The 13,076-nt window shown below is 43.5% G+C and overlaps 2 protein-coding genes across 3 annotated transcripts; one reads left to right on the top strand and one right to left on the bottom strand.

The window, feature by feature from the left end:
• Positions 1-1,055: 1,055 nt before the first annotated feature.
• Positions 1,056-4,108, top strand: LOC114433666 (E3 ubiquitin/ISG15 ligase TRIM25-like). The gene is made up of 2 exons (XM_028402308.1): positions 1,056-1,677; positions 4,103-4,108. The coding sequence occupies exons 1-2, from the start codon at positions 1,102-1,104 to the stop codon at positions 4,106-4,108; spliced, it is 582 nt and encodes a 193-aa protein (XP_028258109.1). The 5' UTR covers positions 1,056-1,101.
• A 279-nt stretch (positions 4,109-4,387) lies between these two features.
• LOC114433889 (lamin-L(III)-like) lies at positions 4,388-12,793 on the bottom strand. Of its 2 annotated transcripts, XM_028402665.1 has the most exons (12): positions 12,188-12,793; positions 11,511-11,667; positions 10,787-10,912; positions 10,535-10,705; positions 10,307-10,432; positions 8,939-9,159; positions 8,644-8,863; positions 8,427-8,534; positions 8,223-8,345; positions 7,856-7,963; positions 6,788-6,855; positions 4,432-4,525 (listed from the first exon to the last, which is right to left on the bottom strand). In XM_028402665.1, the coding sequence occupies exons 1-11, from the start codon at positions 12,568-12,570 to the stop codon at positions 6,817-6,819; spliced, it is 1,782 nt and encodes a 593-aa protein (XP_028258466.1). In that variant the 5' UTR covers positions 12,571-12,793; the 3' UTR covers positions 4,432-4,525; positions 6,788-6,816. The 2 variants fall into 2 exon arrangements, with proteins under 2 accessions (XP_028258467.1, XP_028258466.1); XM_028402666.1 differs by lacking the exon at positions 6,788-6,855 and having other exon boundaries at positions 4,388-4,525.
• Between the last annotated feature and the right edge of the window lie 283 nt (positions 12,794-13,076).

Here is a 13,076-nt window from a genome sequence, read left to right as displayed (position 1 = left end):
AGGCTGGAGGTACAGGAGTGCGAAGTGCAGGACCAGCAGACTCAGGAACTCTTTCTTCCCCTCCGACATCAGACTCCTCAACAGCTGACAGGAGTCTGTAACAATGGACTGTACCCCGCACACACACACTGACTGTTTACATGCAGTAACAGTAACTGCAATACTGTTAATCTGTTTATTTCTTTATGCACCTTAATATCCAATCCAATAACTGCACATGTACAGTTGTTTACCTCCTGACAGTTTTTGCACTATGGTTCATTCTCTGCTCAATTTGCACAACAGCATATGACACATGCACATTTATATATATATATATATATATATATATATATATATATATATATATATATATATATAGCTTCATTTACTTCCATAGTTTATATTTTGTCTACTTATTTGCATCTTTTTGCTCTTTTGCAAATTATTCTATTTTGACTTCTTAAACCTTTGTGGCATTCAGTGTGAGCAGCAAAGTAAGAATTTCACTGTACAGAATCTTGACTCTTGTTGTTCCAGGCTTCTCCTCGTTGCGCCGCTGTCCTTAAAGGAGTGTCCCGGATCATTCATTCGAGCTTTCAGCTGAATCTCATGTATGTAACAGTGTTTCATGTACTTCATCACAACATGTGTACAGATGTTTGTTTTGTGTTTTGTTCCCCCGCGTTTCGACGACGTCATCAGTGGGCGTCACCAGTAGCGCGACTGTTCTCAATCACGTCGTCAGCAGACCACTTTATGGCGCCGCGCATGATGGAGACTCCACATAAGTTTTCCTCATTTCTCTGCGGTCAAAGGAGAGAAAGAGGACTCGGACAGTGAAGCTGCTGCTGCTACAAGTGCTCTGTAAGTTTACCACTTTGTTCACGTGTTGGCTACAGTTGGACCAATCACCATTTATGACTTATTGATTATGAAAAAGAGCTGATGGCAGCTAAATGTGGTACATTACTGTGAACTGAGGGCCAGAACTTCCCACACTGTTCCAGGTGCACCAGGTCAAATCATGACTCACTGAAATAATCGATTTATTCTGCTGTCTCCTGCAGGTGCTGGTTTCAGTACAGTTCTTCACCTGTGTCCCTGCTATCAAGAGCTGACATGAACCACAACAGTGTTTGTCTGGAGCGGGAAGCTTTCTGCTGCTCCATCTGTCTGGATCTACTGAGGGATCCGGTGACGATTCCCTGTGGACACAGCTACTGCATGAACTGTATTCAAAGCTGCTGGAACAGAGAGGATGAGCAGAGAATCCACAGCTGCCCTCAGTGCAGGAAGACTTTCACACCGAGGCCTGTCCTGGTGAAAAGCACCATGTTAGCAGGTTTAGTGGAGGAGCTGAAGAAGACTGGATTCCAAGCTGCTCCTGCTGATCACTGCTATGCTGGACCTGAAGATGTGGCCTGTGATTTCTGCACTGGAAGAAAACTGAAAGCCTTCAAATCCTGCATGCAGTGTTTGGCTTCATACTGTGAGGAACACCTGCAGCCTCATTATGGTGCAGCTACGTTCAAGAAACACAAGCTGGTGGAGCCCTCCAAGAACCTCCAGGAGAACATCTGCTCTCGTCATGATGAGGTGATGAAGATGTTCTGCCGCACTGATCAGCAGTCTGTCTGTTATCTCTGCTCTGTGGATGAACATAAAGGCCACGACACAGTCTCAGCTGCAGCCCGAGCACCGAGTGGTGCGAAGACCCTATTGTAATTGCTGTGTTTATTAGGGCCCGAGCACCGAGTGGTGCGAAGGCCCTATTGTAATTGCTGTGTTTATTAGGGCCCGAGCACCGAGTGGTGCGAAGGCCCTATTGTAATTGCTGTGTTTATTATTATTATTATTCTTATTATTTGCCTGCCTGTTTAACTGCATTTTTCACCCCTTTGCCATGCACGAAAACTCACGAAACTTTGCACACTCATCAGGGGTGGCGAAAAATTTGATATTTTGTGGTCGCTGCAAAGGGGCGGGGCAAAATGGCTCTACAGCGCCCCCTTGAAATTTTCAAAACACCCCTCGCATTTGGCTTAGTTTGGAGTAGGTGCACGAAAATCGGTACACATGTTTATCATACCAAGACGCACCAAAAAGTCTCTTGACACCATGACCTTAACCCAACAGGAAGTCCGCCATCTTGGATGGAAAATGGCAATTTTGGCGATTTACACCATTGGTATGTGAGCGAACTCCTCCTAGAGCTGTTGCCCGATTGACCTGAAATTTGCTGGAGGTCACCTAAAGGACCTGCTGATCAAAAGTTATCAAAAGCTTTTCTCTAACTTACAGGGCGTGGCCTCTGTGGCTCGCCAAAGTCTGGCGACGATTCATGATTTCGCCATGTAACTTTGAACGGCTCTCACGCCTGCATACTTTATCCAAACGTCTTCAAACTTTATGAGCATGACGAGGGCTCCGCCCTGAACACCTCCATATGTTGAAACCCTTACTTACTCGTGGCGCCCCCTGCTGGTAACAGGAAATGGCCTCTTTTTACTCTGACGTGTACTGCTCCTACATAGTTGACAGCATCAACTTCATTTCACCTCTAGAACCTTCCCAACTAGTTGGTGAAGCTACACTATGAAGGCCGTGAAGCTGCGTGCAATGGTGTCCGTGTGGCGGGGCGCCAACTGTCGATCCTTTGCCGTGAGATTACGTTTGAGTATTTAATGACCTAAACGACCTTCTATGATCATGAAATTTCATACACACATTCTCGGGGGCATGTACTAGCAACTGATAGGGGTCTCGTAAGTGGGCGGGGCAAAATGGCTCAATGGCGCCCCCTTGAATTTTTAAAATACCCCTCTCCATAGGGGTTTTTTTGGAGTAGGAAGACAAAAATCGGCACACACACAGAACACGTCCAGGCGCACATAAAAGTCTCTTGCACCATTGATCTAGACCACACAGGAAGTCAGCCATTTTGATTTAGGCGGTCAAATTTCAGCGATTTCCACCTTTGGTATGCGGACGAACTCCTCCTAGGGATTTCGACCGATTGACTTCATATTCGGTCGCTGTCACCTAGAGACCATGCTAATCAAAAGTTATCAAAAGCTTTTCTCTAAGTTAAAGGGCGTGGCCGCTGTGGCGTCACTTCGCCATTCATACACGAACAGCTCTCTCTCCTACATACTTGCTCCAAACGGCTTCAAACTTTCTGCACGTGGTCAGAGCCCCTCCCTGAACGTCTCTATGTCATCATGATCTATGGCGCTCCCTTGTGGTGGAGACAGGAAGTGCCATGTTCTTCACTGACATGCACTCTGTTTAATCCTTCCCTGTCATTACACAGCGAAATGAGGATCACAGATTTGACGTCCCACAGAGACACCTGTGTGGTTTTCTGTATCATGCTGCCCGTGGCGGTGGCGACTGTTGAACATTCGCCATGAAACATCAACTGCTTATAACTTCGCCGTGCATCGTCCTAGCGTCCTCAAATTTTTTTCACGTCCTAACGGTCCGTCCCCCCACACGTCTGCTTGCTCATGAGTCACCTGCACAGCGCCACCTACAGGAAACCGGAAGTAACTGCTTCTGGACATTTTTCATGTATGAATCAAATGTTTTTTGAAGTTTGATGCACAGACGGGTCTCCACTATTCTCATGGTGTCTGGCTCCACCCAGTGGACACATACGGTACTGCAACTGATATAACTCCACCACGGATGCTCCTAAAATCCTCAAATTTTTTACATGTGATACAGACCCGACCCCGACCACGTGTGGACATCTGTGGACAGCGCCACCTACTGTAAAGAGGAGGTTACTGCACACTAACAATTTTTACATATATTGAGAGATTTGTTGCACTGGCACATCTCTGCTTCTGTCTGCCGGCTTTTTCCCACCGCTGGCAAAATCGCCGCAGCTCGTGGGGGGAGCAGAGGAGGGAAGGGACGGCGTGATAGGGAGGGGGCGGTCGCGCGGAGTGCGAGGGCCCGATCATCGCTGCTTGCAGCTTTAATTTATCTTATTTTTGTGTGTATGTTTAAATGTTGAAGCAGTACTTTCTTTACCTTTTTTGAATAATGTACTTATTCCTGTTCGTTTTAATATGTTCCAAAATAGAGAATAAGAAAACCTCCTACCCTTTAGGTGTAGCAGTCAATGAAATACAGAACTTACACATATCTCTGCGTTTTCTTATAAGCATCTTTATCAGAAACAAGTGTGCAAGGCAGACACAGATCCTCTGTCATCTATCCATATACATGGACAGTAATTATTGGAACAGAAAAGATTAATGTAGTATTTTACTACTGCACTTTCCATGGACTGCAGCATTAATGGACCCAAGTCACCTCCAGCACCCTGCAGCAGCGTGTCGTTTAGAAAACTTTATTTTTTATTATTTATTATACACATTTAAAATACATCGTTTACATACATATTTGTGCAGCTAGAGCAATGACATGAGGACTCTTCAGTCCAACACTGTCCTATCATGGTCCAGGTGGTTGTGACAGACAGCAGTAGATGGACTCACATGACAGCACAGCTGGCTTCTTTAGAGAGATCCTGAGGAGAAACAGAAATGTTAGCACATTTAAACTACATGTACTGTGGAACACAGTGTGGTTGGCAGTGAGCATGCAGGCAGAGAAAGCGTGGCACACAGCAGGAGCTCACTCAGGGTCCTACGTGGGTAATATGTAAATAAAAAAGTGCACAAATGTATGGTTCCCTTTCATTCTGCTCAGACTGGCTGTTTACTACTCATAAAAGCACAATATGAACACTATAAGGCTCGTTCATTTCTTCATGCGTTGTTTTTTTTAGAGCCATCTAGTGGTCACATTGTGCATTACCTGTCCATTGAATGGAACGACTTTGTGTCAACTAAAAGGAATAGGCATGTATCATGTATGACAACACCCAGGAAGGCTGCTACTTTTATTTGTACAAAAAAAATAATAATAAAAAAAACTGTATTTAGTTATGTTGTCAGAATAAAGTCTTTTTTTTTTTAAAACAAGACTGACTTTCTGAACTTCTGTGTTCCTTACTGAAGAGCACCTTTGTTAGAAGGGGCTTAAAAAAATAAGCACTACACTGAACAATACTGCGTTCCCCTGATTCCATAGGATTTAACTTGTCCTTGATGAACTGATCATCAGCAGGTGTACAGACAGACACAGTTTGCTGCTCTGGAACATTCAGGTGTGACAATGACAAGAGAGAAAGACATAAACAATGGTGTTAGAGAAGCAGCTGTTGCTGCACATCAATCTGAAAGACCATCATTAATGTCCTTGACAGCACAATTAGAACAGACTGAAAAAATACAGTTTCTTTGGTTAGACTGCTGGGACAAAGCCTCCTCTGTCTAAAAAGAACAATGTCCTATGGACAGATGAGACCAAAGTGGAGTTGTCTGGTCTGGGCTCCCCACCAAACAGTGGCTAATAGTTACCCTGCGTTCATATCAAGAGCGACTAAAGCTGTAAAATCTTTTGTTGCTCATAAGTACAGCTGCTATTAAAGTTCTGTTCCCTTTTGTCACTCAAATCCCTCATGATGTGAGAAATTCAAACGTTTGATTTTGCTTATCCAATTAAAGGAGCTGTATGCTTTTAGCACAGACAGCTTGACAGCCATATGCTAGGACTTTGCTTTCACTTTTTGTGGCACACCTTAACTAGTGAACAGACAACAGAAAACAATCATCTCCCTTTTGGGTCAGGTTCCGTTTAGTAAAAGTAACAGGTATTTAATCTCAATGGAACAAAAAATTAATCTGCAAGGAAGACTAGTGCTTGTGATAAATGCAAACACAGCAGAGGCTTGTTGCGATCATGCAAGCGATGTATTAGAGACGTGCCTCGTAGCAACAGTAACAACTAGCATGCTATGAGCTCGATTAGTATCGCGCCTCGTACTTTAAAATATTCTCACAAATTATTAACTCAGCAGGCCAACCAACAACCCGTGACACCTCGTCCCAGGACAGAGCCTTTTTGTTTGTCATACAACGCTGGGTGCCCAGCGATGGCAGCGACCAACCTCTCACACATCATCTTCATAAGAACTAAAGTACAGCAGAAACCAAAAGTAGCATGCTCCGAGCCACACAAGTGAAGAACGTCTACATTCCGATTGGTTGTCTGTGTTTTACAGCTGAAACATGTCATAGCATAAAGGTAAACCGTCTTCAACTTTTTATAGACGCTCAAGTCTTGTAGCTTTAGTCACTCTTGCCCATAGAAAGTGAACGACTTCCAGGGATTGTACAGCTCGAGTTGCTCTTGGAGTGAATGCAGGGTTAGACCCACGATGATCATATGGTTGGTTTAGTTTTGTTTTTGAGTAAAAACATAATAAAAACATAGAATTACAAAAAGGGATACTGACATTTGAACATGAACGTACTAGTCACACTTATGAACAAAGACCTGAGATGGACCATGAAGCATGATTAGCATGTTAGCCAGCCCTCTTTGTGATTAGTGTATAGGTATAACAGAAGATTCTACTTTTCTTATGATTGCCTCTCAGACTTCAGGAAGTGCTGATCCTATGACTTCTCATACGTGGACTACAACAGGAAGTTACATCACAAGCTGCATGCTGGAGGAGGACACTACCAGAGCTAGTAAATAACACTGCCTCTTTCAGATCAACACACAGACCCTTTGGGATTGCTAAGCAGCTTTGTGATACCAGTTATCCACAAATGACAACACTAATAACAAGCCAAGCATCTTGTTATATACATAGCAAAGCACAGCAGGGACATGCAGTTAAGCAGAGGGCCTGACTGGGCGTCACTGTCCTCCTCACCTACTGTACAGGATGCCGTCTGCTCTTCATCAACACACAGAGCAACATTTCTTCTTCTTTCTTTTTGGCTTCAGAGCAGGCAAAGAGAAACAGGAGTGTCAGGCTTTGTGTGTTAAATCCATCCAGTCACACCTCACTCAGGGATCAAAGCAGAAAATAAATCTGATAATTTTCTATCACTTGGGCTTGTGGCCGCATACGCCTCGATATTTAAACACCATGTTGTCCATTATCCATACTAGTTCAAAGCTAGTGCATAAAACCAATATTTCTTTGCAAGACTTATGGTACCATTCTTGTTAATGGGCTATAAATAACAAAACGTTTGAACAAGTTGTCAGAAGAGTTTTATGAAGTAGATGTCATTTCCTGCGTTCTGGTGGATTTTAACAGGTTGTTAAACACCTGTTTTACCTACAGAAGTAAACGCTTACTTTCTGTTTCTCTGTGAGAAATCTCCTTATGCCCATGGTGTCTGGGGAGGCAGCAGATATGGAAAACAACAAATATTACCGTCTACTACAACTTCTAGCTTCCTCCCAGCTTTTCTTTAAGTTGATGTTAACATTTATTGTCAGCGATTATCGGTACTTTCTACTCCATATATTTCTACAATGTTTACTCTTTACTTTATGAATATGTGTTTTTATAATGTGCATCGATTAGCTAACTAGTTAATGTCTGATTAACATGAATCAACAACATTTATCTAAAGCAGGAATATTTTGTTTGGTCTCAGGAAGTTTTAGGAGTTAAAACACACACACACACACACACACATATATATATATATATATATATAAAATAAAAATAAAAATAATGAACGCCTAGATGTGCTGTGGGATTTTATTTTATTTGTAAAAATATGTGCCATGGCTTGATAAAGGGTGGGAAAAACTGCTCTAAGCTATCTTGTCCAAGTTCAAACAAAGACATTTTTGCCACAATTTGATCTTATTTTTAGCCTTACGACAGCTGACAATCCGTCATAGATACATAAAACTTTAATCCATGCTCACTGTGGTCATGGAACAATTACTGTTTTGGCCCTTTTTGAAGTATGCTTACCTGTCTCCGGTGGCGTTGGATGTCACTGCCTGCTACAAACTCTTCAAACTCCAACTCTGTTTCCTCACCACCTCTGGCCTGCATGCACACCGTGCGCTCTGCCACTTCCTGAAACAGCATCACATGACTGTATATCAAACACCGACATACGCCCAGAGCACAAATTAATCCTTCCTTCAATAATTACAGAAGTGACACAGGTACAATCATAACTGAACTTTCTGGTGGTTCTCGAATGCACCATGTGACACAGCTCATCACCTTGACCAAAAGGCCTTTAAAGGCCACCACACAGGAAATGAATCAGGGCGTGTTTAAATGCTTGACTGCACTGGTGCATTCTGGGGGATGCAGCTGTTCCACTTACCTCTTGGTCCAAATTGAGAAGAACCACCCGTACATCAGTGATGGGCCCCCAGCTCCTGTGACCCTGAAGAACCAGGTCCCCAGGCTGGACATCTGCCTCTGCCTCAGCACCTGCTGCCCAGATCTGACAGATGTGCACACACACTTCACTTTATTCCTTTTCACCATCTCTGCAGGGCTCCCACTAATGATGTTAACTACTCACTGTGAGTGTCTGCCCACCAGCCAGGACGCAGGAGGAGGGGATGTGGAAGGAAATGTCTCCAGAGTCAGGGTACATCCACCTAACCTTCCAACCACCCAGCAGCTGCTCCTGGAGAGGGACCATACAAACACCCATGCCTAAGTCTCTTTATATAAGCCAGTAATGTGTATTTTGCTTCAAAATGAATTCTTCATTCACCCCCATCCCGCTATCTTACTGTCTCAGAGTTGTTCTTCAGCCTGACATATTTGCCATCCATGTCGATCTCTGCCACGCTCACAGCTCCGCGCTCTGTGGAGCCACTGGACATTTTGTAGGCCTGCGAACTGCCAGAGGCTTCCTCGTACTTCCGCTTTTTGCCTCTGAGCTTGCGGCTGCTGTGTTCATGTGCACGAGGTATGGTGGCATGCTGGGAGGGGCTGGGAGACAGCTGCAACCTGAGAGAATAACTAACTTACTCTATGGACTTCCAAAGACCTGCAGCCATGCGTTAGATTTATGAGAACAGATACCTCTGTTCCTCAACCTCCAGCATCTTCCTGTAGGCATTGATCTCCATGTCCAGAGCTAGCTTAATGTCCAGCAGGTTCTCGTAGTCCTCCAGCTGACTGAACATCTGGCTTCTCAGGTTCAGCAGCTCCTGCTCCTTCTGATGGAGCTTCTGCTGCCAAAGCTCCCGCTCCTGGTCCAGAGTCCTTTCCAGCTCCTGGAGCCGGCCTTCCAGCAGCATTTTCTGACAATTATACAAAGAGAAACATTAGCACTAATGACATTATAAAGTTTAAAGCTACCGATTCCTGCATATTTACATGTCTACTGTTGTTAATGTTTTTACATATGTATCTGACCCCACTGCACAGCTAACCTAGCTCTGTCTGCTAACACTGCAAAGGCCCCATTAACATCCTCTGTGAGACAGCTGTGGACACCACTTACATGTAGGTGTCAAACTATGCTAGGAGTGCATGGATACACAAACACCTTACACAAAGTCTGGCCTATCAACCTGCACATTTGATTGTTTTCATACCCCAACACACAGTCATGTTTAAAATGTTGTGTGTGTGTACCCCCTCTTAATTATATGTTTCTTGGGTAAAATAATAAAAAGTCATCTGATCATAGTGGCTCCTATTATTAGGGAACTACAATATCACATAACGTTTGTCCTGCTTCCATGTGCTTTTTAGACAGAAGAGTCTTTCTCCTGGTAACAAACAAACACACTGTACTTGTTCAGTCTTCTTCTAGTTGTGCTGTCACATTAACACTGAGCATGCTCAGTGAGGTCTATAGGCTCTGACAGGTAGCTCTTTGTTTTATAGCTCATGTAGTTTTTTGTGTTTTTCTGATTGTATTTCTGATCTTGGGCTGAATTAGCTGGGACGTCCACTCCTGTGAAGACTGACAGCTGTCCTGAATGTTTCCACTTGTGAATAATCTTTCTCACTGTAGAATGTTGAACTCCAAATAGTTTGAAATGGTTTCATAAGTCTTTCAGATTGATGTGCAGCAACAGCTGCTTCTCTAACACCATTTTTTATGTCTTTCTCTCTTGTCATTGTGTTAACACACACCTGAATGTTCCAGAGCAGCAAACTGTCAAAACATCTGTTTTTATAGAGGTCTGTACACCTGCTGCTGATCAGTTCATCAAGGACTGATCATCAGCAGCACCTGCTGCAGCTCACACAATTACATCCTATGGAAGCTGTAAAAAGGGACTCAGTATTGAACATGTGACCTACTATGATCAGATGACTTTATTACGGTTTTAAACAAAGAAACACCAACATAAAAACAAAACTTAAATGATTAAACTTCGAACATGACTGTAATGGTCACAGTGCTGTTTATGGTGTGTTACAAAGTGAACTTACATCTTTCTGGTACTGCTGCAGCTGCAGGTTGAGGGTGTCCACTCTGGCCTTGGCGGTTTCCAGTTCATCTTTTGTGGCTGATACAACATTGTTCTTTTCCAGTGCAGCCTGCTGGGCATTCTGTAACTGTGGACCACATCAATTCAAAGCGACAATCGTTTTAAAAGAAAAACTTTACAAACAAATGTGAACACTCATACAGGTGCCACTTTCAATTTACGTTCAAACCTTAGAGCTAAAGGTCCGGTCGATTTCTTCTTTGTACTGCTGCAGCTGAAACTCGTGGTCCTGGCGAAGCTGCTGCATCGTCCCAGCCAGTTTACTCTCAAACTCTCTCCGCCGTCCTGAGTCCACCTCCACTAGACGGCTTTCATGTCTGCTTCGGATCTCTAAAATCTCCTATAAAACACCAGTGCAAGAGATGAAACTATCACCAATGTTGACATTTGTAGCCTATAGTCTGAGGTTTGTGTGCTTTACCTGCTCGCTGATGTTCTTCTGGAGCTCCAGCTGCTCTTTCAGTGTTTGCACCTGGTTCTCCATGTCTATCCTCCTCAGCATCTCAGAGTTTAGCTGGTTCTTGGTGTCCGCCAGTACATTCTCCACCTGATGACAACACATAACCAAAGGTTTGAAAACCGTAGTCCACAGAGCAATATAAAGTGTCTAACCCAAACTTTTGACCTGATGCTCACACTTGTACTTGCTCTTGCAGTTTTTTTAAACACTTCATACCTTCTATACAAATAGTACAATCATGGTAACAAGAAGGGAGACACTGCACACATATCGCTGTGCAATACAACATGATTAAAAAGAGAGAAATCATAAAATAACATCTTTGATATCCACCAACAAAGCAGTGGACAGTCTTATGTCCTGCTGTCTGTCAGACATGCTCTGCAGAGACACTCTATGTTGTAGGATGCAGAAACAGCATGTTTTACAGGCACAGACATGAAATAACTTATAAAATAAAACTGGCTTGTCCAGGTTACAAATGTTACCGTTTGCTTTGCCTAGAGGACACACTGTAAAAAATACTGTTTATTAATGGAATACAGATTGATTTTCTCAGGCTCTATATTTTCTTTTCTGATTCCAGTTGTTATGTTATCCTAGGCTAATCATTTACCGATCCCCCCCCATCATTTCTGAGTCTGGGATACTTTGTGTGGGCCACAAAATGACAAAACATTTATACGTTTTCCAGCTGGCCCTGCAGGTCTGCGAAGTCATCATGCAGCCTCCTGTTCTCAGACAGCAGCTTGGTGTACTCTGCATCCTTGGAGCTCAGAGCTGACTCCACTTTCCTCCACTGAGTCAATGCATTGGCCAGATCGTTCTCCCTCTTCTGGTTCCTAAAAGAGACCATCATAAGAACTACCACAGAAAAAAAAACAAGAACAAAACAAAAAACACAAGTCGTCCCATGGCAGACCAGACTCCATTAACAAAAACATGCGGTCACGGGCCCAACTACACAAATGTAAAATTCTACACCTCCTTCAGAAGTAGGCTACAGGACTGATGTTGTTATTCATGCAAAAACAATCTGTTAAATGTGCACTTGGAAAAGATCTGAGGCTGATGTGCTGTTTAGGGACATAAGTTAATGTTAATAATTAAAAAATAAAAAATAAAGTTAATAATTTTTTCATTTCAAAATAAAATGCACATATGAAGTAAAGACACAGCCTGGACTACATTAATATAATAAATCCCTTTGCCTTGTTTTTCAACGGAGAAACATGATGTCATTTATAAATGACTAATATTCAGTTGACCGAAATGTCAACTTTGTTAAAAGGAAGTTAAGAAAGCTTTTATAGACTTCTCATGTGTAAATGTATTAAAGCCGGAAGTAGCGGTACCTACTACCTGGCTTGAAGTTTCTTCTGCTCCTCGCATAGATTCCCATAGTCGATCTGCAGACCGGCCCTCTCTCCGGCCAGAACATCCAGGGACTTTCTGACATCAGCCAGCTCCTCCTCATACAGCCGCCGCACATTGCCCATCTCCCGGCTTTTCGATTCCTCCTTCTCCTCCAGCTGAAACAGCATAACGGACCTTTCGCTTTCCAGCTCTTGGACCCGCTGGATGTAGTTAGCGAGGCGGTCGTTGAGGTGTCGGAGGTCATCTTTCTCCTGGATCCGGGACAGGCAGGTCGGGCTGGTGCTGGCCAGGCCGGCGGCTGCGCTGCGGCGGCTAGAGCGGCTGGAGCGGCTGCTGGAGGCGACGGGGGTGGAGGTGGCTGAGGCCATTGTGGAAGACGACCAAACGTCAAGAACCACAAATCACACAACAAGTTTAGGTGACACAACATACACAACTACGACCCGCAGTGAGGCGCGAAATAACACCACAGTGGATGCGGTGATGTAAAAAAAATGGATAAAAATCACAAAAACACTCCGGTAAAGTTTCCCGATCACCGGGGCACAGGGATCCTTCACACCTGCCCCCTTTACTTATTAATTGCGTGAAACATGTCCACAGCTGAAGTGAATCACATTTGACAAGTTGACGCATTTAGAGCGAAAGAAGCGCACAACCAGCACCAAGTCAGTCAGAATTACGCATTATCCTGGGGAATATTTTCAAAATTAAACTGTGCCAAACCTTTGTCATATAGTGGATCACTAAAATAATGTTACCATTGATTCACAGACACTATCTATATGCAGCTTCTTCAAAAGTATATTCACAGTTTAAACACCTTCAACTTTTGATACTGAAGCTTTACGTGCGTAAACATGTCGTCCAGATA

This window comes from Parambassis ranga, chromosome 3 (genome assembly GCF_900634625.1).
Source record: "Parambassis ranga chromosome 3, fParRan2.1, whole genome shotgun sequence".
NCBI lineage: Eukaryota > Metazoa > Chordata > Actinopteri > Ambassidae > Parambassis > Parambassis ranga.
This window is presented reverse-complemented; position numbering and strand designations above follow the sequence as displayed.